Source organism: Coregonus lavaretus, assembly GCF_964263955.1.
Source record: "Coregonus lavaretus genome assembly, contig: HAP1_SCAFFOLD_944, whole genome shotgun sequence".
NCBI lineage: Eukaryota > Metazoa > Chordata > Actinopteri > Salmoniformes > Salmonidae > Coregonus > Coregonus lavaretus.
In genome coordinates, this window is record NW_028157011.1 from 168,698 (window position 1) to 193,333 (window position 24,636).

Sequence of the window (24,636 nt, forward strand, 5' to 3'; positions counted from 1 at the left end):
CTGTGTGTGTGTGTGTGTGTGTGTGTGTGTGTGTGTGTGTGTGTGTGTGTGTGTGTGTGTGTGTGTGTGTGTGTGTGTGTGTGTGGATGACAGGCATCCAGGGTTTCCCTCTCAATTGTAGCTGTAATGCTCTTATCACGTTGATGTCTTTAAGAGGAAAGATTCTAAGATTAGGGACGCTACACTAAATCTCTTCGACCATCCAGGTCTCTGTGCATGATGTAGTACAGGTATATCTTAACATGGTGCTACAGTACAGTAAGATACAGTAGAAGTCATGGGAAATGAAGATTATATTGCCATTTATGCTGTTTCAGTTGTGTCTTCACAATACGTATTTGACATTCATCTTAGGGGGAGGGGGGAGCATTTGTCTAAACATACAGTAAGTAGAGTACTGGGTGTATCCCAGGCCACTTGTCATGCACAAGTGCTATAGGCTAAATGTAGGAGCTGGGCCTTCCTGATCTCCCTCCTTCCCTCCCTCTCTCCCCAGCACCCTGTCCTGGCGGAGCCCCAAGCTTCTCTGTGAAGGAGCACGATGACAAGATGGCACATCTGCTTGTACCGCCCGGACCTGACAGCTTCCGCCGCTTCTGTCCCGACTCGCTTGCCGCCATCGAAAGGCGCATTGCCGAGGAGGAGGCCCGGAGACCCCGTGCTGGCCGCTTTAGCTACAGCGATGACGACAACGGGCCCAAGCCCAACAGCGACCTGGAGGCGGGGAAGTCCCTCCCCTTCATCTACGGGGAAGTCCCCCAAGGCTTTTTCTCCGCCCCTCTGGAGGACCTGGACCCCTTCTACTCCAATCAGAAGGTATGTCTGGAGTCTGGACACACCCACACCTAGCCTAAGTTCCAGATCTGTTTGTGCTGTCTTGCCAACTCCTATTTCATGTCATATGGGACTCAGGCTAAACCACACCTACAACCTTTAAGGTTGGCCTATTTTTCAATACAAAAGCATTATGATACATTCACACGACATTGCAAGACTCATTGGCAATCACGTTAGCCCCTGCTGACCAATAATGACACAGGAGTTCACAGAATGTTCTGAATTTGAAACAAAGCTAGCGTACCGCGCTCTGAGGCGGCGACATGGGGTCCTGTCCTCATGCTGCCTCCATGTTGTTTCATTAATGTATTAACTGGTGCAGTGATACATCTTCAAAGAATAACACAGAATAACAAAAACAGACCAAAATACATTTTAGGCACTGTTTCTGGGCACTCAGTTCATGTCAACACACTCAAGGGTCCTCCTCAGACAGTGCCAAGATTAACTAGCAGCCAACAACACAAGTGCCAGGAACTGAGCTGAACTGTGGCCCCAGCTGAGTCTTTGATGTTGTCATCCAGACACAATGTACTGTAGAAGCCCCTTCTGTAGGACGGCTGTTTACAGAGCCTACCAAACACTTTCACACTGCCATGATTAGACACACATACACTTAGACAGAAACACACACGCACATAGAAAGTCACATTTGCATGGGTACACACACACACACACACACATCATGAGTCCATCTGAGAGGGACTGCCTGACTGCTCTCCTGCCTCTGGGGTTTGAGCATGCCAGACAGAAAAAACAACACCAATAATAACAGGATCACAGGACAGCCTCAGCGCACCATCAACAGTGGACTCTATTTACTGTAAGAGGACAATGTGCTGTGTTGGTGTGTACAGCTGGGAGAGGTGTGTTTCACATCCACAGTCACTTCTTGTAGTTTATTTCCATAGTCAGCCCAAATAACATGCAGTAAGATGTTCTACATATTACTGCATGTTATTTGGGCAACTCAAATCTTCCTCCCTCTCTCTCGCTCTTCCTCCCTCTCGCTCTCTCTTTCTCTCTCTCTCTTTCAGACGTTTATAGTATTGAATCGTGGCAAGGCAATATTTCGTTTCAACGCCACTCCTGCGTGTTACATCCTAAGCCCCTTCAATCCTCTACGGAGAATAGCAATTGCAGTTTTAGTACACTCATATCCTTTCACATCTATATCAAGGCTTGGTTTGATATACTTATGGCCTAGTGGGGTGTCATATAGAATGTTTTTTAGCTACGTTATTTAGCCCATAGGTATTGTTGTAATGTTTGAGTCACTCAAATATCACATAAATACATATTAGACATGGCAAAATGTATAGAATTGCAAGAAAATTAGCTTTAAAACTGCAACATTTTCTCTGCTCCCCATGACAAAATGTGTAGAATTGCAGGAAATAAGCTTCAAACCTGCAACATTTTCTCTCCGCCAACAAGAGGAATGTTCCACAATGCTGGAAGGGGGGACTGAGTGAAAAAGTTTGGGAACCCCTGATCTAGACTATGTGTATGAGAGAAATGTGACTAAATTGCATGTTGACTTTGAGAAGATGTTCTAGTAGATGGTTCCTTGAGTGGTTCCTGACCATGTGACCTGACCAGGAAAAACTCTGGGTCGATATTTCTAGGCTGTATAGGGCATGGAGTTTTTCCTGGTAAAGGCCTATGGTCAGGGAACACTCGGGGCCTAGTCCTCATTATTAGTTAGCCTTGATGTGACATTGCTTTATATGTGTCTCTGAACATGTTGGGTTCTTTCCTTGACTTGTGTCTCTGTACGATGTTCAGCATGTTAATCATGTTCACCATTCTGACCAACTGTGCTTTTATGACTCTGAGTAACCCCCCGGACTGGGCCAAGAATGTTGAGTAAGTGACTGGCTTATATTTGAGATTTTATTCCTGTAGGTTACTTATTATTGGCTGTGATCCTATTCAATTGACACCTGTTTTTATACCTTCCTTGGTAAGACAAAGATACAATTCTGTTTCCAGTGTGAGAATGGATATTTGCTTTTGGGCTCAAGTATTCTCAGACGTTTTTACTGTGACCAAAAGAAACTCATTAGCATGACAATTAAAACATTGGCTATGCTCCAGTATCCACCACAGGAGGTTGGTGGCACCTTAATTGGGGAGGAAGGGGCTTGTGGTAATGGCTGGAATGGATTAAGTGGAATGGTATCAAATATATCAAACACATGTGTCATGACTTGCCCTCATGGGCTGAGGATCAAAGATGCCGGCTAGACAAAGGTTTGAACACCCCCTTTCCTGGGGGCCAGTTTTATGACCGGTTGTAATTTCCTTGCAGAAACTTTATTTTCCGTGCCATGTAGTATTGGGAGAGGGAATTTCCACGTGAGACAAAGGAAGTCTTCCCGCCAAGACTCCAACATCCAAAAGTGGATAATGAAACAATATTCCTACTTAAAAGTATGTGGGAAATGGTCAGTGGCGACTTAAAGAACAATCATGTCAAATTCGTTACTATGTTGTGATGTCATTAAAGACGGTGGAACAACATAACTGTATCTCTGGGGGTGTACACTTCCCAGTTATGAGGTTTGCATCAAATTATTGTATAAAACGAATGATTAAGTATAATAATACTTTTGTGAAGATAACAATGTGATTTTAGCATTCTAGATGAGATGATTGCTTTCCATATTGATTTGTTCTCAGTCAGTGGCCACGCCCAGATGAGCACAAACATGATGGAACGCCCCTTTTACCTCGAGTGCATAAAAAGCCTTGAAAAACAAATTAACATTAGACCAGCAGATGTGAAGCGTAAGCTAACCATTACAAAATGGTTTAAAACTACAACTCCATTACCAAAGGAAGCCCCACAGCTTAAAATGGTTGACACTCTACAGACCAACAGATGTGAAGCGTGAGCTAAACATTGCAAATGGTTGAAGTTCTACAAGACCAGCAGATGTGAAGCGTGAGATAAACGTTACGAAATGGTTTAAAACTACAAAGGAAGACCAAGCATACTACGGTATAAGCCGGATGTTGCAAATGGTTGCTTTTCTACCAGACCAGGAAGCGTGAAGCTGAAGCTACACGTTACAAAATGGTTAGAAAATGTGAGACGTTATTCTACACGTTTGAAATGGAGAAACTCTAAAACTCTCAACCTCTACACGAGGTAAAGAAGAAGACAATGCACTAGACCTTATCATCTCAGTCTGCAGCTGGTATGTATAGTCGTCTAGATAACTTTTACTAAAGATACGAGTTGAGAGGGACAATCCCTCTCAGACAACCGCTGGTACATCTGAAGTATCCATTCTAACCCCCACTACGACAAGAAACTCTACCAAGGACATTTGGATCTCTGGTGGGCAAACCAGAGTCCTACATCATCAACTCAACTATCGAGGACAGCTACACGTACAGTGGGGAAAAAAAGTATTTAGTCAGCCACCAATTGTGCAAGTTCTCCCACTTAAAAAGATGAGGGAGGCCTGTAATTTTCATCATAGGTACACGTCAACTATGATAGACAAAATGAGAAAAAATATTCCAGAAAATCACATTGTAGGATTTTTTATGAATTTATTTGCAAATTATGGTGGAAAATAAGTATTTGGTCAATATCAAAAGTTTCTCAATACTTTGTTATATACCCTTTGTTGGCAATGACACAGGTCAAACGTTTTCTGTAAGTCTTCACAAGGTTTTCACACACTGTTGCTGGTATTTTGGCCCATTCCTCCATGCAGATCTCCTCTAGAGCAGTGATGTTTTGGGGCTGTCGCTGGGCAACACGGACTTTCAACTCCCTCCAAATATTTTCTATGGGGTTGAGATCTGGAGACTCCAGGACCTTGAAATGCTTCTTACGAAGCCACTCCTTCGTTGCCCGGGTGGTGTGTTTGGGATCATTGTCATGCTGAAAGACCCAGCCACGTTTCATCTTCAATGCCCTTGCTGATGGAAGGAGGTTTTCACTCAAAATCTCACGATACATGGCCCCATTCATTTTTCCTTTACACGGATCAGTCGTCCTGGTCCCTTTGCAGAAAAACAGCCCCAAAGTATGATGTTTTCACTCCCATGCTTCACAGTAGGTATGGTGTTCTTTGGATGCAACTCAGCATTCTTTGTCCTCCAAACACGACAAGTTTAGTTTTTACCAAAAAGTTCTATTTTGGTTTCATCTGACCATATGACTTTCTCCCAATCCTCTTCTGGATGCACTCTAGCAAACTTCAGACGGGCCTGGACATGTACTGTCTTAAGCAGGGGGACACGTCTAGCACTGCAGGATTTGAGTCCCTGGCGGCGTAGTGTGTTACTGATGGTAGGCTTTGTTACTTTGGTCCCAGCTCTCTGCAGGTCATTCACTAGGTCCCCCCGTGTGGTTCTGGGATTTTTGCTCACCGTTCTTGTGATCATTTTGACCCCACGGGGTGAGATCTTGCGTGGAGCCCCAGATCGAGGGAGATTATCAGTGGTCTTGTATGTCTTCCATTTCCTAATAATTGCTCCCACAGTTGATTTCTTCAAACCAAGCTGCTTACCTATTGCAGATTCAGTCTTCCCAGCCTGGTGCAGGTCTACAATTTTGTTTCTGGTGTCCTTTGACAGCTCTTTGGTCTTGGCCATAGTGGAGTTTGGAGTGTGACTGTTTGAGGTTGTGGACAGGTGTCTTTTATACTGATAACAAGTTCAAACAGGTGCCATTAATACAGGTAACGAGTGGAGGACAGAGGAGCCTCTTAAAGAAGAAGTTACTGGTCTGTGAGAGCCAGAAATCTTGCTTGTTTGTAGGTGACCAAATACTTATTTTCCACCATAATTTGCAAATAAATTCATTAAAAATCCTACAATGTGATTTTCTGGATTTTTTTTTCTCATTTTGTCTGTCATATTTGACGTGTACCTATGCTGAAAATTACAGGCCTCTCTCATCTTTTTAAGTGGGAGAACTTGCACAATTGGTGGCTGACTAAATACTTTTTTTCCCCACTGTAAATACATGTTGCATTTCTAATCCGAATGAGCGTTTAGTGGGGTTTTAAGCATTTGTATTTCCGTGAGCGTAGTTTCCAAAGTAACCACGATAGTTTGAATCTCTGTCTCTCCCTTCCACTCTTACCCTCCTTCTACTCAAGCATTCATGCTATTGTTAGTCCAGTCCACTAGGGACCTGTTTTCATTGTATTATGTTAGTAATCAATAACCTGTGTGTGTGTGTGTGTGTGTTTGTATTGTGTTATTATTTAGTTAGTTAGTAAATAAATAATTAAGCCAATTTGTGTATTGCTGATTCATCAATAGGGTTTATGCAACGTTCAGAATGAGACTGATAAGCGGTCATTATTTAATAAGTGACTGTTATCGATATATAACATATATAGCTTCTAAGAGTTTAATTCGGGAGATGGTAACTCGTTAAACAACTTATTCCGTGGTGCCCCAAATTCCTAATGAGTTAATTGTTACATGATTAATTTAATCGAGTGACAATTAAACATAGTTAGGTGATTCGATAAATAAATAACAGTCATACATTAACATAAGTCACGTCACGCCATTCCATTCGCTCTGTTCCAGCCATTATTATGAGCCGTTCTCCCCTCAGCAGCCTCCACTGGAATCCACACAAGCATAACACTCACAATTGTTATGTTGGTATTAAAATTGGAACAGAGCCTACACTGGCACAGGAGAAATTATGTTGGTTTGGCCTAGCCCCGGAAAACAGGCACGATTTTGATTGAAGGTTTTGATTGAATAGGGCTGTTGTTGGTGACTTCCATAGCAACCATCATAATACCTTTCTCTCTTGGTTTGATCAGGTACACCTTCACAGGGATTTACACATTCGAGTCTCTCATTAAAATCTTGGCGAGGGGGTTCTGTGTGGGGAAGTTCACCTTCCTCAGGGATCCATGGAACTGGTTGGACTTCATGGTAATCTCCATGGCGTAAGTATTACCACCGATGTATGTATGACTTCTATTTCCAGCTAGGATCAATAGAATAGGATATTATCTAGCATTGATGACCATATCAACAACAAGCATATTTGAGTATAGGACTGATGTAAGTATTCATCCTAACCAGCGTAGTATAATTAATTTAACACTTCACTACAAAACTGCAACTCATGTCACTATTCCAAATATCAATATACACTGACTGTACCAAACATTAGGAACACCTTCCTAATATTCAGTTGCAATAAGGGATCAAAGCTTTCACCTGGATTCACCTGTTCAGTCTATGTCATGCAAATAGCAGTTGTCCTTAATGTTTGTACACTGCCATGTAACTGGAAGGACTGGTTTGAATAGTGAAGTGAGGACACAGAGGTCTGTCAGGACACAGAGGTCTGTCAGGACACAGAGGTCTGTCAGGACACAGAGTGCCACTATTCTCAACCCTCTAGACCAGTGGCATTCAAACTATTTCAGCAGGGACCCCATTTATTTTGCCCACATTTCTGGGGACCCAATTTTTTTAGGCAGAATTTCTGCAGACCCTGTTTTTTTTGTTCTCATGGCCCCACCACACCCCAAATCTAATGGCACAACCTTAAATCGTTACATTTCTATTTTTACATCAACAAATAACAATCAATTCATTACATTTTAATATCCCTTCAAAATGAAAAGAAACCAATATAGTGCATTTTATTGAATTAATTAAACCGTGAAAGTGTGTACTTTACATGTATTCATATGCGCGTGTGTGTGTACCTGCGTCTGTACATGTGCGCGTGTGTGCGTGCACTTGCAAGTATGTCGGGGTACAATGCTGATTTTTAACTGTGCATTTAATCCTGCAGGTATGTAACAGAGTTTGTAAACCTAGGCAATGTTTCAGCTCTGCGCACTTTCAGAGTATTGCGAGCTTTGAAAACTATCTCGGTAATTCCAGGTAAGAGCCTGTGCCTGCTCTCTAACCCGTCAGCCACGGTGTCTTTTGTTTGTGATGTTTGTCGACCCCCCCTTCCCCCCCAACCCCTTGGTTGTCATGGTGTGTGGGCGTGTGCGTGTCCTGTGTGTGTGTATGACTTCCCCCTTCCCTCGCTCCTCCTCCCTCCCCCAAACCTCCCCCCCGCTGCCTTCCCTTACAGATATGTGACAGAGTTTGTGGACCTGGGTAATGTCTCGGCCCTCAGAACCTTCAGGGTTCTCCGAGCCCTCAAAACTATATCAGTCATCCCAGGTGAGAGAGCCCAGGTCAAAGGTCAGAGGTTAAATTTTAAATGCTTAAATGCTAGCAACAAGGCTAAAAGCTAACGGCTAATGGCTAATTCACTCCATTTGAGATACAGTAACTGTTCATCTCACGTTAGCTTAGCCTACCGGTGTTGCCTCTGTCACGCTGCCTTTCCACAGGCCAGTAAAAGCAGGAATCCGGGCCCACTCCATCGAGATGGAAAAGATTCCACGCTTTTAGACACATTACGTTACTTTCACTTTCTTTGTTATCTTGCCCTTTGGGGAAATTAGGTCAAATATTTATGATTTGTTTGCTTTTTTATGCATGAGACATTGCGAAAGCCAATTTGTGTGGTGAGCATTTGTGTCTAGGGTTCCCCCTCCCTCCTTGTTCTATGTTGCATGTATGTCTTGTTCACTGTATATGGTGGTTGATGACTGGGGTTGTGCTAGAGTGATGCTAGGCAATGCCATGACAGACACTCTCACAAAGTTGTCATCTCTCGGTTTCATGGACGAACCAATCACATCATTGGCCCCATGAATAGTGGGGGTCTCTAACCTCAGCCTACATCAGCCCACTTTCTGTCACTAAAACCCCAACACACTTGGTCCCTATCAAACTGAATGATTGCAATTTATCCATTACGTCATTATTACATTGCTGGACAGATCACTAAGTAATGATATGAATATGATACAATATTTGTAGTGATCTGAGTCTATTCAAAAAGAGAATTGGATAATCAACAAACATTAGACTTTCTGTGTAGACAGTTTGCCAGGGGCTAATCTGGGTGTTTTGAACTGGGTTAACACCAACAACACCATCTCTTTGGAGAGATCCATGAGGAAAAGTGATCAGTCTCTACCTCAACCGGCTCCTGTATGAATGCCATACAGAAACCTGACATATGGATCTCCTATGCTGCTTGCTAGCTATCATTGGGGGCTGAAGCATTTCTATATACCTTAGGATTTCTATACTATATTTAGAAACTGTATTATGTATCTATTCAATAAACAAGTTGGAGCTGGTAACCAGGACTGTGTGTGGTCCCTACCTTACAGGCCTAAAGACCATCGTGGGCGCTCTGATCCAGTCGGTCAAGAAGCTCTCCGATGTCATGATCCTCACCGTTTTCTGTCTCAGCGTCTTCGCCCTGATTGGCCTGCAGCTCTTTATGGGCAACCTGAGGCAGAAGTGCATCCGCAACCTCGTCAACGCCACGACCTCCGACGACCTCCTGAACATAACTCTGGGAACTCTAGACTTAAACGGAACTGATTTCAACGGTACTGATTTCAACGGCACTGATTTCAACGGCACTGATTTCAACGTCACTAGCTCCTTCGACTGGACCGAGTACATCAACGATGAGAGTAAGCTAAGAGCTTGTTTTGTCTGCAGGGGCACCGGGGTAATGAGGGTCAAGTTCTATACCTCAGGCAGTATCTGAGTCACACTACTCAGACCGACTTCATATTCTGTGTAATAAAACCAGCCAGCCCATGCCCTGACCACTTTCTATGAAGCAGCGTGATAAAGAGTGACAGCGATTGGCCGGGAGGAGGGGGCAAATGCAAGCAGTGCCTGGTGGGGAATTGTGGCAAACGTAGCACCCCCCCAGCTCCATACCCTCCTCCCACTTGTCTGGAGAGAGAGAGAGAGAGAGAGAGAGAGAGAGAGAGAGAGAGAGAGAGAGAGAGAGAGAGAGAGAGAGAGAGAGAGAGAGAGAGAGAGAGAGAGAGAGAGAGAGAGAGAGAGAGAGAGAGAGAGAGAGAGAGAGAGAGAGAGAGAGAGAGAGAGAGAGAGAGAGAGAGAGAGAGAGAGAGAGAGATGGGGAAATGGGACCAACACTTTCTATATATATATATATTTATATATACAGTATAATGATAATAACAATTATTTTAATGAAGTGCTTTTTATTTATTTCACTCAGAGTCACCCCAGATTGTTTGCTTAATTCATAAATCAGAATACTGTATAAACTTGAAAACCCATTAAGATGATTTGCTCAGTGTCAGTCCTTTTAATCCCGTTTCAAACCTCCCTCCCCTCTTTCCTTCCTCCCTCCCTCCCTCCTTTCCTCCTGCACTCCTCAACATATTGAGTGATTGTTCCTCTCTCTGTTCTTCATTCTAGGTAATTACTATTACCTCTCCAACCGAAGGGACGCCCTCCTCTGTGGGAACGGCAGTGGAGCCGGGTGAGACTTGACAACAAGTTTTATTTATATAGCCAATTACATTCACCGACACAGCCTCAACACGCATACGGAATTACTGAGCACGATTACATGCACACAATAAATACAATTATTGTGCACTGTCAGATTCATATAATAGTTTGTTTAAAACCTTTACATGCTTTGCAAGAAGAACGATTTACCTAATAATCGTGTTTACATGGACACATCTGAAATCAGGCCATTGATACATTTTAATAAATGCAGAAAATCAGCAATCAAAATAAACATTCTACCCCAGTGAACATGTTATTTTTGCGAAGACTATTTGATTCTGAGTTTGGACATATGACGGTTGTATGTGGAAACTATTTCTAAGATGCATACTTTCAGTTTTTCCGAACTCACTTCACTCACGCATAAGAGGGAGGCTCGCGCTACCGGTGCAGACACATGCGCAGATCAAATAAATCGCTGTAACTCCTATTAAGTTTACATGTCCTAATAATTGGAAAGATTGCTCAGAAATCCAGGTGTTTAATCGGCGTATGCTTACTTCGATTATGACCTTAAGATAAGCAGAGTAAGGTGTTTACATGACTAATGCCATACTCTGCCTTCTGCCATAATCAGTTTAATATTGAATTATTAGTGTGCATGTAAGCGTACTCACTTGTTTCCTCAACACTTAGGCATTGAAGAAAGTCTAACTAGAATAGAGCACTTGGCGCTAATACAAGAGAGTGGAGAGGACTATACTATTTCAGCAGAATTTAGTTGGTTAAGTTGATGCAGTCAAGTCAGTCGAATAAAAACAAGTGCTACTTACTGTGGATAGTGTTAATGTAGTCAGGCTGATCTAATAAAATGAAATCATATTCAGTGTAAGTGCAGTCAAGTCGATCTAATGAAAACCAGTGCTGCTCAGTGGACACTGTAAATATCCACTGTATTGCTCTGTACTGTACAAGCAGTCTGTGGCTGTGGTTTAGTGACCTGTGTGTATACAGTTGGGCTCCACCACGTTTGCTGACCTGTGTGTTATGTATGGGGGTCTCCACCACAGGTTGTGTCCAGAGGGGTTCACGTGCATCAAGGCGGGCAGGAACCCAGACTACGACTACACCAGCTTCGACTCGTTTGGCTGGGCCTTCCTGTCCCTGTTCAGACTCATGACCCAGGACTTCTGGGAAAACCTTTACCAACAGGTGGGCCAAAGCTATTAGTTAGAAACAAAATAGCCGCTCACTGTTTGCTGATTTGATATATTTGATCCCCTTTTAGTGCTTTATCATTGAAAATAACAGTGAAACAACTCAGGAATACTGGTGAAGAAAATAAAAACAATTCTCCCACTCCCTCTCTCTCTCTTTCCCTTCCCTCCCCTCCCTCCCTCCCTCTCTCTTTCCCCTCTCTCTCTCTCTCTCTCTCTCTCTCTCTCTCTCTCTCTCTCTCTCTCTCTCTCTCTCTCTCTCTCTCTCTCTCTCTCCCTCCTATCTCTCTCTCCCTCCCCCACCTCTCTCTTTCTCCCTCCCCCTCCTCTCTCGCTATCTCCCTTCCCCTCCTCTCTCGCTCTCTCCCTCCCCCTACTCTCTCTCTCCCTCCCCTCCCCTCCTCTCTCTCTCTCCCCCCCCCTCCTCCCCCTCCTCCCCCTCCTCTCTCTCTCTCTCTCTCTCTCACTCTCTCGCTGTCTCCCTCCCTCTCTCCCTGCCTCCTCCCCCCCTCCCCCATCCCTCCCTCCTCCCCCCCTCCCTCCTAGACCCTGCGAGCCGCGGGGAAGCCCTACATGATCTTCTTTGTGTTGGTGATCTTCCTGGGTTCCTTCTACCTGGTCAACCTGATCCTGGCTGTGGTGGCCATGGCCTACGATGAGCAGAACCAGGCCACCATAGAGGAGGCAGCCCAGAAGGAGCAGGAGTTCCAGGCCATGCTGGAGCAGCTCAAGAGACAACAGGAGGAGGCATTGGTAATGTCTGATTTCTGATTGTGTATTTGCATCGCAAAGTTGGACTTTTTTAACATTTGCATTTGAGTCATTATCCAGAGCGACTTACAGTAGTGAGTGCATACAGCCAAAGTCCTCCCTGTCTTTCCCTTCCCTGGCCTCTATTGCCCTTCCTTTCTCAAATCCATAATCCTCTCTTGCATAAGTATGTCTTGGTGCTTGCTTGGTGTCAAGCTTCTACAGACAAGGGTGCTCCATTACTATGGAAACAAGAGGTAGCTAGAGAAGGAATAATTACTCTCCAGTATTGGTAGTACAGTATTAGCTTCCATGGAGGGAGGGAGGTTCCCTCTCCATCTGCTTCACATCATTTCTTATTTACAATAACAGCTTGACCAAGAGACCAGTAATGCAATAATAACAAAAACATGGATATCACAAGATTTTATATAACGAGTAAAAGCATGGTTGCTTTTGAAAAATGAATGATATTTTGGCTCCCATGCTTTTTGTTGTTGTAAATGAATCCACAGTGATTTGGGTTATGCAGGGCTTGTTATTATTTCAAAGAGCAATCGGGCTGTTGACTTGCTTCAAGAACAAATAACCTTTTAGTCTTTACCAATTTCGTTAAGAAAACTGTCTGTTTGTGGGACAAAACACAGGCCTCCATTTTTAGAAGTTCTTTGAAGCTGATATGGGTATTTGTGCTGCCTGCCGCTCTGCTCTGTGCTCTGTCCACCAAAGACGGGTGCCGGTTGCCGTGACAACTGTGCTTGTTTGTGATTGGCTGGCAGGTTGCCGCGGCAGCAGCCACAGAGAGCCACGGAGAGTACAGCGGGAGAGAGGGGCCCTCCTCAGAAACCTCCACGGGGACCTCCAAACTCAGCTCGAAGAGCGCCAAGGAGAGACGGAACCGACAGAAGAAGAGAAAACAGAGGGAGGAGGAAGAGAGGGGCGAGCACGAGACGTTCCACAAGTCAGAGTCGGAGGACAGTATCAAGAGGTTAAGCTTCCGGTTTTCGATAGATGCCAACCGGCTGTCCTACGAGAAGAGATGCTCCTCACCCAACCAGGTGAGCACACAGTGAGGGGAAGGGTCATCATCGTCATCAACGTCATTGTCTTAGTCACCATTGTCCTCATTACCATCATCTTCCTCATCACTCCACTGAGCAGCGTGTCCACTGAGTCACTCCAATCATGCTGATCTCTCTTCTTCCGTATCATCGTCTCCATCACCTCCATCCGCCTCCTCCTCCTCTTTTTTAGTACTGATACCTTTCTCTTCCCCTCCTCCCTCCCCTCTCTCGCCTCCCTTTCCCTCTCCACCAGTCTCTCCTCAGTATCCGCGGCTCCCTCTTCTCCCCAAGGAGGAACAGCCGAGCCAGCCTGTTTAGCTTCAGAGGCCACGCCCGCGACGTGGTCTCCGAGAACGACTTCGCCGACGACGAGCAAAGCACGTTCGAGGACACCGACAGCCGCCGCGGCTCCCTGTTCGTGCCTTGCCGTATCGAGCGCCGCTGCAGCACGGTCAGTCAGACTAGCCTGGCCCCTCAGCGCGTCCTGCTGCCCGCCAACGGCAAGATGCACTGCACCGTGGACTGTAACGGCGTCGTCTCGCTAGTGGGAGGGACCTCAGTGCCCACCTCGCCTGTAGGACTGCTCCTGCCTGAGGTGAGCTTTCGTTTTTATCAGTCCAGGCTCCAAATAGTATTCCATTTCTTTTGATTGAGCCAGATGACCGGGTTTGCACTTTTGGGATTATTCCATTGGTTCCATTGCCCAGCTAAAGTATTTGACAGAAAATAAATACTGTTTGAAATGAACCCAACATGGTTGGTATAGTCATGGAGTCCCTTGCAGGCCACCTAATCCATACACTGAATAACTCTTCCAAATGTTTCTTGGTCTCCAGGGAACTACCACTGACTCTGAGATGAGGCTGAAGAAGAGGAGGTCTCGACAGGCTTCCATGGCCTACCTAGATGAGCCAGACAGAGCCAGAGCCAGAGCTATGAGTGTGGCCAGTATTCTCACCAACACCATGGAGGGTTGGTGTCACACCAAGTTCTTACACAATGTTATTATACCAAACCAATGAATCAAAGATCTTGAAGACCCATAGCCTACAACAACCATTGTAATGTGTATGCCATCAATACAGTGTCCTCCTTAGCATTAGAAAAGCATGATAGCACTTTCCTGAAAGTCAACAGTTGAAGTCGGAAGTTTACATACACCTTAGCCAAATACATTTAAACTCAGTTTTTCACAATTCCTGACATTTAATCCTAGTAAAAATTCCCTGTCTTAGGTCAGTTAGGATCACCACTTTATTTTAAGAATGTGAAATGTCAGAATAATAGTAGACAGAATGATTTATTTCAGCTTTTATTTCTTTCATCACATTCCCAGTGGGTCAGAAGTTTACATACACTCAATTAGTATTTCGTAGCATTGCCTTTAAATTATTTAACTTGGGTCAAACGTTTCGGGTAGCCTTCTACAAGCTTCCCACAATAAGTTGGGTAAATTTTGGCCCATTCCTCCTGACAGAGCTGGTGTAACTGAGTCAGGTTTGTAGGCCTCCTTGCTCGCACATGCTTTTTCAGTTCTGCCCACATATTTTCTATAGGATTGAGGTCAGGGCTTTGTGATGGCCACTCCAATCCCTTGACTTTGTTGTCCTTAAGCCATTTTGCCACAACTTTGGAAGTATGCTTGGGGTCATTGTCCATTTGGAAGACCCATTTGCGACCAAGCTTTAACTTCCTCACTGATGTCTTGAGATGTTGCTTCAATATATCCACATAATTTTCCATCCTCATGATGCCATCTATTTTGTGAAGTGCACCAGTCCCTCCTGCAGCAAAGCACCCCCACAGCATGATGCTCCCACCCCCGTGCTTCACGGTTGGGATGGTGCTCTTCAGCTTGCAAGGCTACCCCTTTTTCCTCCAAACATAACGATGGTCATTATGGCCAAACAGTTATATTTTTGTTTCATCAGACCAGTGAACATTTCTCCAAAAAGTACGATCTTTGTCCCCATGTGCAGTTGCAAACCGTAGTCTGGCTTTTTTATGGTGGTTTTGGAGCAGTGACTTCTTCCTTGCTGAGCGGCCTTTCAGGTTATGTCGATATAGGACTCGCTTTACTATCGATATAGATACTTTTGTACCTGTTTTCTCCGGCATCTTCACAAGGCCTTTTGCTGTTGTTTTGGGATTGATTTGCACTTTTCTCACCAAAGTACGTTCATCTCTAGGAGACAGAACGCGTCTCCTTCCTGAGCGGTCTGACAGCTGCGTGGTCCATGGTGTTTATACTTGCATACTATTTGTAAAGATGAACGTGGTACCTTCAGGCGTTTGGAAATTGCTCCCAAGCATGAACCAGACTTGTGGAGGTCGACACATTTTTTTCAGAGGTCTTGGTTGATTTATTTTGATTTTCGCATGATGTCAAGCAAAGAGGCACTGAGTTTGAAGGTAGGCCTTGAAATACATCCACAGGTACACCTCCAATTGACTCAAATGATGTCAATTAGAAGCTTCTAAAGCCATGACATCATTTTCTGGAATTTTCCAAGCTGTTTAAAGGCAGCTTAGTGTATGTGAACTTCTGACCCACTGGAATTGTGATACAGTGAATTATAAGTGAAATAATCTGTCTGTAAACAATTGTTGGAAAAATTACTTGTGTCATGCACAAAGTAGATGTCCTAACCGACTTGCCAAAACTATAGTTGGTTAACATGAAATTTATGGAGTGGTTGAAAAACGAGTTTTAATGACTCCAACCTAAGTGTATGTAAACTTCCGACTTCAACTGTATATGATATTTTATACTTGTTATACATGCTTATAACAAGTCATAATGCCTTATAGCCAAAATGTGGACATGTATACATGCCAACAGGTGGCAGGTAGCCTAGCATTTAAAAGCGTTGTGCCAGTAACCGAAAGTTCGCTGGTTCAAATCCCTGAGCCGACTAGGTGAAAAATCTGTCTGTGCCCTTGAGCAAAGCATTTAACCTTAATTGCTCCTGTATGTCGCTATGGATAAGAGCATCTAAAATATAACTAAAATGTTTTTAAAAAATAACAAATTAAAAGGACATTATAAAGTGTCACCAAAATGTGTCTGTTTTAACCCTTTCCAGAGCTTGAAGAGTCCAGGCAGAAGTGTCCACCATGCTGGTATAAGTTTGCCAACACCTATCTGATCTGGGACTGCTGTCCTATGTGGTTGAGTTTCAAGGGTATCGTCAACACGGTGGTGATGGACCCCTTCGTGGACCTGGCCATCACCGTCTGTATCGTCCTCAACACTCTCTTCATGGCAATGGAACATTATCCCATGACCAAGGAGTTCAATGATGTCCTCTCTGTCGGGAACTTGGTAAGTGTTCGATATTATTAAGGTAAACTTGCAAGGCTTTTCTGTTAAAGAGAGACTGTTACTGGGGTGGATTTCTCCCCTAACCGGCCATTTCTAATTGGAAATTTTTTTCTTCATACAATACATCTATTTATATGTTTTTTACTCCCAAACCCTCCACTCAGCAGTCTGCTAGCAGATTTAAAATGTATGGTGAAAAAGAGACACAGATAAATAAATACCTTACATAGTACATCTATTGAACAATACTTCACAATACATACATCAGAAATAGTTACAAATGATAGAGATCCATTCATGGATGTACAGGTCTGTTGGATAAGAGTTCAGAAATATCCGATGCTGCTTTTTTAAGGACAATCTCTTGCACCTGATATAGCTTTTTCCTCAAAGTCACATGTCCTACCTTCCAAATCCCCATCCTGTTATTTTTCACAGTTTCAGCCACCAAGTTGGCCACATACTATTTAAACTGTTTATATCCACTATCCATAGGGCAAAATATGTATGCCTAGCCAAGCTTAACCCACACACTACCCACACAACCATTAACACTCATTCTATGGAAATATTTCTAACCGTGCTCAAATCTAACTAATGTCTCTGTCTCTGGCTCTATATAGGTGTTCACAGGCATCTTCACGGCTGAGATGTGTTTCAAGCTAATCGCTCTGGACCCCTACTATTACTTTCAACAGGGATGGAACATATTTGACGGCATCATCGTCAGTCTGAGTCTGATGGAGCTCGGCCTGGCCAATGTAGAGGGGCTGTCTGTGCTTCGGTCTTTCCGATTGGTAAGATCCCACTTCTGACACCAGTTTCTCCCTAGTCGACCCTGTCAGAGCAGATTGTGTACCTTCTAGTCGCCACGTTTCTACAGGAAACATAACTCTACTACCTCCCTTAGCTGAATAACAGTTGCCCTTTCTTTTACATACTCCTTGACACAGTGGTAATATTCATCTTCATCCTTTGTTGATTGATGCTAGCTAGATGTTAATACATTGTCACAACCAGGTACAACAAAATAAACTCCTCATTTGATTCTTCTTGTCAACAGTTGAGGGTGTTCAAACTGGCCAAGTCTTGGCCCACCCTGAACATGCTGATCAAGATCATCGGTAACTCGGTGGGAGCTCTGGGTAATTTGACACTGGTCCTAGCCATCATCGTGTTCATCTTCGCCGTGGTGGGCATGCAGCTGTTTGGCAAGAGCTACAAGGAGTGTGTGTGTAAGATTGCAGACGACTGCCAGCTGCCGCGCTGGCACATGCATGACTTCTTCCACTCATTCCTCATCGTGTTCCGGGTGCTGTGTGGGGAGTGGATCGAGACCATGTGGGACTGCATGGAGGTGGCTGGCCAGAGCATGTGCCTCATCGTCTTTATGATGGTCATGGTTATAGGGAACCTGGTGGTAGGTGGCTTTACTGTTGTCATTATATATCCCAAAATCCCCATATCTATGGATGACTCACTGTACTCACTTTTATATTTTCTTTCATTTGCGGTAAGAGAAAAATGTTGAATCTTTCGTGGTCAATTTGTGTTTGACACTGGTGCAGCAAATATGTTTTAAGCATTGCCATATTCACGTGATATGCAATTTTCAATTTGAACTGAATCTCCAAATTAACAACTGAACCCAGATCAGAATGGACTCCAACTTTTCCTTTCCTCCCTCCGTCTCTGCAGGTCCTGAATCTGTTCCTGGCTCTGCTGCTCAGCTCCTTCAGCGCAGACAACCTGGCAGCCACGGACGACGACAGCGAGATGAACAACCTGCAGATCGCTGTGGGCCGCATCCAGAGGGGCGTGGCCTGGGTCAAGGTGACCATCCGTCAGGTCATCCAGAGCCTGTTTCTCGGGGGCGGAGCCACCAAAGGGGTCAAGGGGGGGTCACTGGAGGAGGACAAGCCCCTGGATGAGCTCCACAGCTCCATCAACGGCAATGGGGGCAACTGCATCTCAAATCACACATCAGTCGAGATCACTAAAGATCCGAGTGGGGTCTATCTGAAGGAGGGGAACGGGCGGCCCGGAGGTGGGTTGGGGGTGGGGCTAGGAGATAGTACAGAGAAGTACCCAAAGGAGGAGTGCCACTACATGTCGTTCATCCACAACCCCAGTCTGACAGTGAGCGTGCCCATCGCGGTGTGCGAGTCGGACTTTGAGACTGCGATCACAGAAGACTTCAGCAGCGACTCGGCCTCCGAGGACATGTCGATGGGCAGCAAAGAGGTAAGAGAGGAGGTTTGACTAGAGACCCGTGTGCTGCTCTGTTCAGTAGCAATGTGCACAGTCACATCACATCTTCTACTTGTGGTATCTTTGAGTGATGTCTGTGCTAGTTTTGATTGGTGTCTGTATTCGTTTTGAGTGGTGTCTGTAATAGTTTTCAGTGGTGACTGTGTTAATTTTATTTTATTTATTTTATTTTATGGTCATTTAGCAGACGCTCTTATCCAGAGCGACTTACAGGAGCAATTAGGGTTAAGTGCCTTGCTCAAGGGCACATCGACAGATTTTTCACCTAGTCGGCTCGGGGATTAGAACCAGCGACCTTTCGGTTACTGGCACAACGCTCTTACCCACTAAGCTACCTGCCGCCCACAGTGGTGTCTGTTCATTTTGAGTGGTGTCTGTGTTTTGAGTGGTTGTGCTAGTTTTGAGTGGTGTCTGTGTTAGTTTTGTGTGGTGTCTGTAATAGTTTTCAGTGGTGCCTGTGTTCATTTTGAGTGGTGTCTGTTCGTTTTGAGTGGTGTCTGTGTTTTGAGTGGTTGTGTTAGTTTTGAGTGGTGTCTGTGTTCGTTTTGAGTGGTGTCTGTGTTAGTTTTGAGTGGTGTCTGTGTTCGTTTTGAGTGGTGTCTGTGTTAGTTTTGAGTGGTGTCTGTGTTAGTTTTCAGTGGTGTCTGTATTCGTTTTGAGTGGTGTCTGTGTTCGTTTTGAGTGGTGTCTGTATTCGTTTGGGCTAAATATAGCCCAACTCTATAGTATTTGAATGCTTTTGTTGTATTTGACCCAGGTCTGCTGTGTTTGATGTAGATCTGTGTAAAGAGTCAGTGGTGTAGTGGAAAGGAAATGCACGTAATCGGCGTTCACACACCTTTTTATCTTGCCAGGCATTTACCAACCTATCGCAGAAAAATGCATAGACAATATAAGCAGCGTTACTTTGTTCACCGCGAACGGTGATCAGTGTTTACACACCTATTCTTTTTTACCACACCATCACTGGATAGAATCTGAGAACTCCAGACTTTCCAGAGGCAGTTACCAGCTAGATATTTTGCTGACTCATTCAGCCATTGCATGATGTCTTTCTAGCCTAGTCCACTATCCAGGGAATTGTAGTGTGCTGTTGTAAAGCGCTAGGCGTCAAAACAATAACGTAGCATGAGAGGACAGTACAGTCGCAACAAATAATGAGTCAGAATGGCCTATGGCCCAAGAAGCAGGTCGTTTCTGTATGTTCTCATTAGATAACTATAACAGGCTGATGTGTGTGTGTGTGTGTGTGTGTGTGTGTGTGTGTGTGTGTGTGTGTGTGTGTGTTATCTGGTTGACTGAGTATACAGGTGGGCAAATGGGTCTCCATTATTATATGCGCTTGTTGAAGAAATAGTTTAAAGCAGCGTCCTCGCAAAGGGTGAAGCGAAATGAAGTGTGTTTGTGTATGTGTGGATGCTCATGGATGTGTGTGGATGATCATTTCTCACACATTGAATCCCTTTCATTAGAAATCACAACATCTTTATGACATTTTTAATGGACTTTCAATTAATGCCGGAAGACAGAGAAAGGACTTACAATATCCCACTCACTGGCCTATACACACATACATTACATTCTGGAGCAGATGTTGTAAATAAGATGTCGAACAGTGTGTCTGCTTCAAAGACACAATGTCATGTTAGGCTAGGAGGGTAAGCTGGCCTTCTGGGCTCTGTTACCACACCCCCAAATCTCCAGACCAGAGCCAAGTACAGGGAGGGGAGTGGAGCTGAGCCTACCTACTGTAGTGTTGCCAACCTGCCCCTAGCCAACTCTTTCAGTTATTAGAGAAAGCTAGCCTGATCTGTTTCTGGTCATGACTCCCATTGCTCCAAATATGGATTAGACGTCACTGCTAATCCCCGATCCCCCTTATAAATAATAGCTAATTAGTCTATTTATTGGGAACGTGATCATCAACCGTGTGTGTGTGTGTGGGGGGGGGGGGATTTTGTGCTATGAACAGTACAAGGTAAATGTGGTCCTCACAAACTGTTTAATCATATTCTATATCATCCTAGAGCCTTGTCTTCTAAAGTTTATCTGCATGGAAGTGTTTCTCTGTGGATAACCTGTGTCCCTATGTGCCTTGCAGCTGATAGATGAAAACAGACATAGAGGTTGTACTGTACAGTATGAGCTGGCTCGTGGCTGTATCACTTTACCTTGTTTAACCCACCGTTTGTTATTGCAGCTGTGTTACAGACCCTCACAAGGTTGTCAGTGAGAGAGAGGAGACTTGTAAGACCATTTTATTGTACATAGCACTAACCGTGAAGACTGCCTATGCCATTTTACAGAACCAACCAATATTTATCTTGCATTTTTTTCAATGGATTGCCTATTTTTTCATTCTCTGGCTGACTACCCCCCCCCAACTGCTTTCCTCGTCAGCATCTGCTGTGATCCCTGACTTTATTTTATTTTATCCCCCCTTCATCTCATTTCTTTATTTCTAATTTCATCGTCAGGCTTTTTTATAGTTTCAACACCATTATGAATGAGCTGCACCCACTTTTTTCCATTGATAGGCGAAGTCATGTGACTTTTTATTGCTTTTGATTTCCTTGCTTGGTTTGTATTGATTTTGGAGGTGATTGGCATTGTACACCCCAAGATTGAGAAAAAAGAACAGAGAATTGATGAAGAGAGAAAAGGAGGGGAGGAGGAGACAAAGATGAAATCAATTAATTTTGCCTGAAGTACTGTAGGTTAAAATCACGAGGGTTACATTTTCTCCCTGTACAGATCTAGTGAATGTTTTGGAGTCTGAATATTAGTCTCTTTGAACCCCTGGTAGATTAGCAGTTGCATACTGTCAGCCATACCATACTGAACTGATGCAGCAATTATAGCAAACACCCAAGTGAAATCAAGACACAAATTACATATTGCCTTCCAAAAGCATGGCAGGAGGGCACCCTCAATTTATATATAGTCTTCACCCTGAATTGGAAGAGAGAGAGAGAGAAAAAGAGAGAGAGAGTCTCTCTCTCTCTGAGTCACTGTCTGCAGGTGGGGCGCGGCAGGCAGGCGGGAGAGAGAGAGAGAGAAGGATGAGAAAATGTGCAAGACAGAGAGAGAGATAGCGCCACCCCTCCTTCTGGAACATTGTGTATCTCCGGGCGGGAGGGGCGTGGAGTGGGCAGGGTAGCATGCTTCCCTCATCACAAGTCCGTATTAGCTGGGTCCCACAGCAATCAGACCTGCTGCACTGTCTAGTACTGATGGCGTGTTACTCCTCTGTCTGCCAGCCAGACGTCCCAAACTCCCTAAAGATTGCACCATGTTTTACCAATGAAAACTGGGATTCCACCTACAGAGCTAAGCTAAGCTAGGCTAGACCTTCTCACCATACAGTACACAGAACACTGTATTGCATATACAGTTGAAGTCGGAAGTTTACATACACTTAGGTTGGAGTCATTCAAACTCGTTTTTCAACCACTCCACACATTTCTTGTTAACAAACTATAGTTTTGGTAAGTCGGTTAGGACATCTACTTTGTGCATGACACAAGTCATTTTTCCAACAATTGTTTACAGACAGATTATTTTACTTATAATTCACTGTATCACAATTCCAGTGGGTCAGAAGTGTACCTGTGGATGTATTTCAAGGCCTACCTTCAAACTCAGTGCCTCTTTGCATGACATCTTGGGAAAATCAAAAGAAATCAGCCAAGACCTCAGAAAAAGAATTGTAGATCTCCACAAGTCTGGTTCATCCTTGGGAGCAATTTCCAAATGCCTGAAGGTACCACGTTCATCTGTACAAACAATAGTACGCAAGTATAAACACCATGGGACCACACAGCCGTCATACCGCTCAGGAAGGAGACGCGTTCTGTCTCCTAGAGATTAACATACTTTGGTGCGAAAAGTGCAAATCAATCCCAGAAGAACAGCAAAGGACCTTGTGAAGATGCTGGAGGAAACAGGTACAAAAGTATCTATATCCACAGTAAAACGAGTCCTATGTCGACATAACCTGAAAGGCCGCTCAGCAAGGAAGAAGCCACTGCTCCAAAACCGCATAAAAAAGCCAGACTACGGTTTGCAACTGCACATGGGGACAAATATTGTACTTTTTGGAGAAATGTCCTCTGGTCTGATGAAACAAAAATAGAACTGTTTGGCCAAAATGACCATTGTTATGTTTGGAGGAAAAAGGGGGTTGCTTGCAAGCCGAAGAACACCATCCCAACCGTGAAGCACGGGGGTGGCAGCATCATGCTGTGGGGGTACTTTGCTGCAAGAGGGACTGGTGCACTTCACAAAATAGATGGCATCATGAGGAAGGAAATGTATGTGGATATATTGAAGCAACATCTCAAGACATCAGTCAGGAAGTTAAAGCTTGGTTGCAAATGGGTCTTCCAAATGGACAATGACCCCAAGCATACTTCCAAAGTTGTGGCAAAATGGCTTAAGGACAACAAAGTCAAGGTATTGGAGTGGCCATCACAAAGCCCTGACCTCAATCCTATAGAGAACATTTGTGGGCAGAACTGAAAAAGCGTGTGCGAGCAAGGAGGCCTACAAACCTTACTCAATTACACAAGGTCTGTCAGGAGGAATGGGCCAAAATTCACCCAACTTATTGTGGGAAAATTGTGGAAGGCTACCAGAAACGTTTGACCCAAGTTAAACTATTTAAATGCAATGCTACCAAATACTAATTGAGTGTATGTAAACTTCTGACCCACTGGGAATGTGATGAAAGAAATAAAAGCTGAAAGAAATAATTCTCTCTACTATTATTCTGACCTTTCACATTCTTAAAATAAAGTGGTGATCCTAACTGACCTAAGACAGGGAATTTTTACTAGGATTAAATGTCAGGAATTGTGAAAAACTGAGTTTAAATGTAGTTGGCTAAGGTGTATGTAAACTTCCGACTTCAACTGTATATATTTCAAAAAAATCTCTAGTACTGTACTATGGATTACTTGCATGGATTGCAGGGCTCTAATGTCAAAGTGTGCATTATCATCCAATGCTTATCCTGCCAATAGTAAAGAATAAGGACAGTACTAATATTTGATTTGATTTATTCAGCCCTCCGACATTATTTCCTCTTAGAGGGACATTTCCTCTTTGTCTCCAGTGGTAGGAAAGTCACGTTAGAACACCCCATTTAGCTGTATCTCCCATGTATGTTTTCTGGGTAGCATGGTCATACTACATCTATTGTTATATTAGTATGAATTTCATTATTATTATTATTATTCGATAGCTCCAGACCACATGCTGTCTTGTAAACAGTGCACAGTACTGGTTTTTGCTGGTTAGCTAATGTGGTAATACCCATTTATTTACCGAAACAGAGACCGAAGCTTGTGAACACTGCTTTTTTTAAGGATTGGAAAAAAATGTTTTTTCATGTCAATGTGGAAAATGTTCAGTATTTCGGGGGAAGGAGGGAAGAGGGGGGAATTGATTCGTTATCGTCTTTTGATCGATGAGGCTATCAGCCAATCAAATGATAAATCCTGGGTAATTTTTCAGTGGACATGAAAATGCGTCAGCCCACGTTCTCTTGCTTGTTTTCCGATTTCAGGATTGGAAATGCACTGGAATACTGCATGCCCCCTTTGACTGTCTGAGCCGGAATCAAACATACCCACAGTGCATTGTAACACCAACCTCTCCCTGTAGCATGTATTGTTGCTACCTGGAGCTGTATAATACAGTGTGATTGGATCTCCCCTGATCAAATTGATCTCCAAGCCTGTCGGTACCTTTGATCGACGCTGCATGTAAAGGTGATGATGATAGTGATGATTAT

The 24,636-nt window shown here is 44.0% G+C and overlaps 1 protein-coding gene across 1 annotated transcript; it reads left to right on the plus strand.

The window, feature by feature from the left end:
• Positions 1-549: 549 nt before the first annotated feature.
• Positions 550-18,812, plus strand: LOC311125886 (sodium channel protein type 1 subunit alpha-like; the record flags this gene model as incomplete). Its single annotated transcript, XM_084199911.1, has 16 exons — positions 550-816; positions 1,875-2,005; positions 2,626-2,706; positions 6,654-6,782; positions 7,937-8,028; positions 9,096-9,407; positions 10,174-10,237; positions 11,283-11,424; positions 11,976-12,182; positions 12,959-13,237; positions 13,497-13,838; positions 14,080-14,215; positions 16,330-16,568; positions 17,192-17,365; positions 17,632-17,988; positions 18,267-18,812. Coding segments are annotated over 16 exons (3,498 nt in total), but the record flags the coding sequence as incomplete, so codon positions are not given.
• Between the last annotated feature and the right edge of the window lie 5,824 nt (positions 18,813-24,636).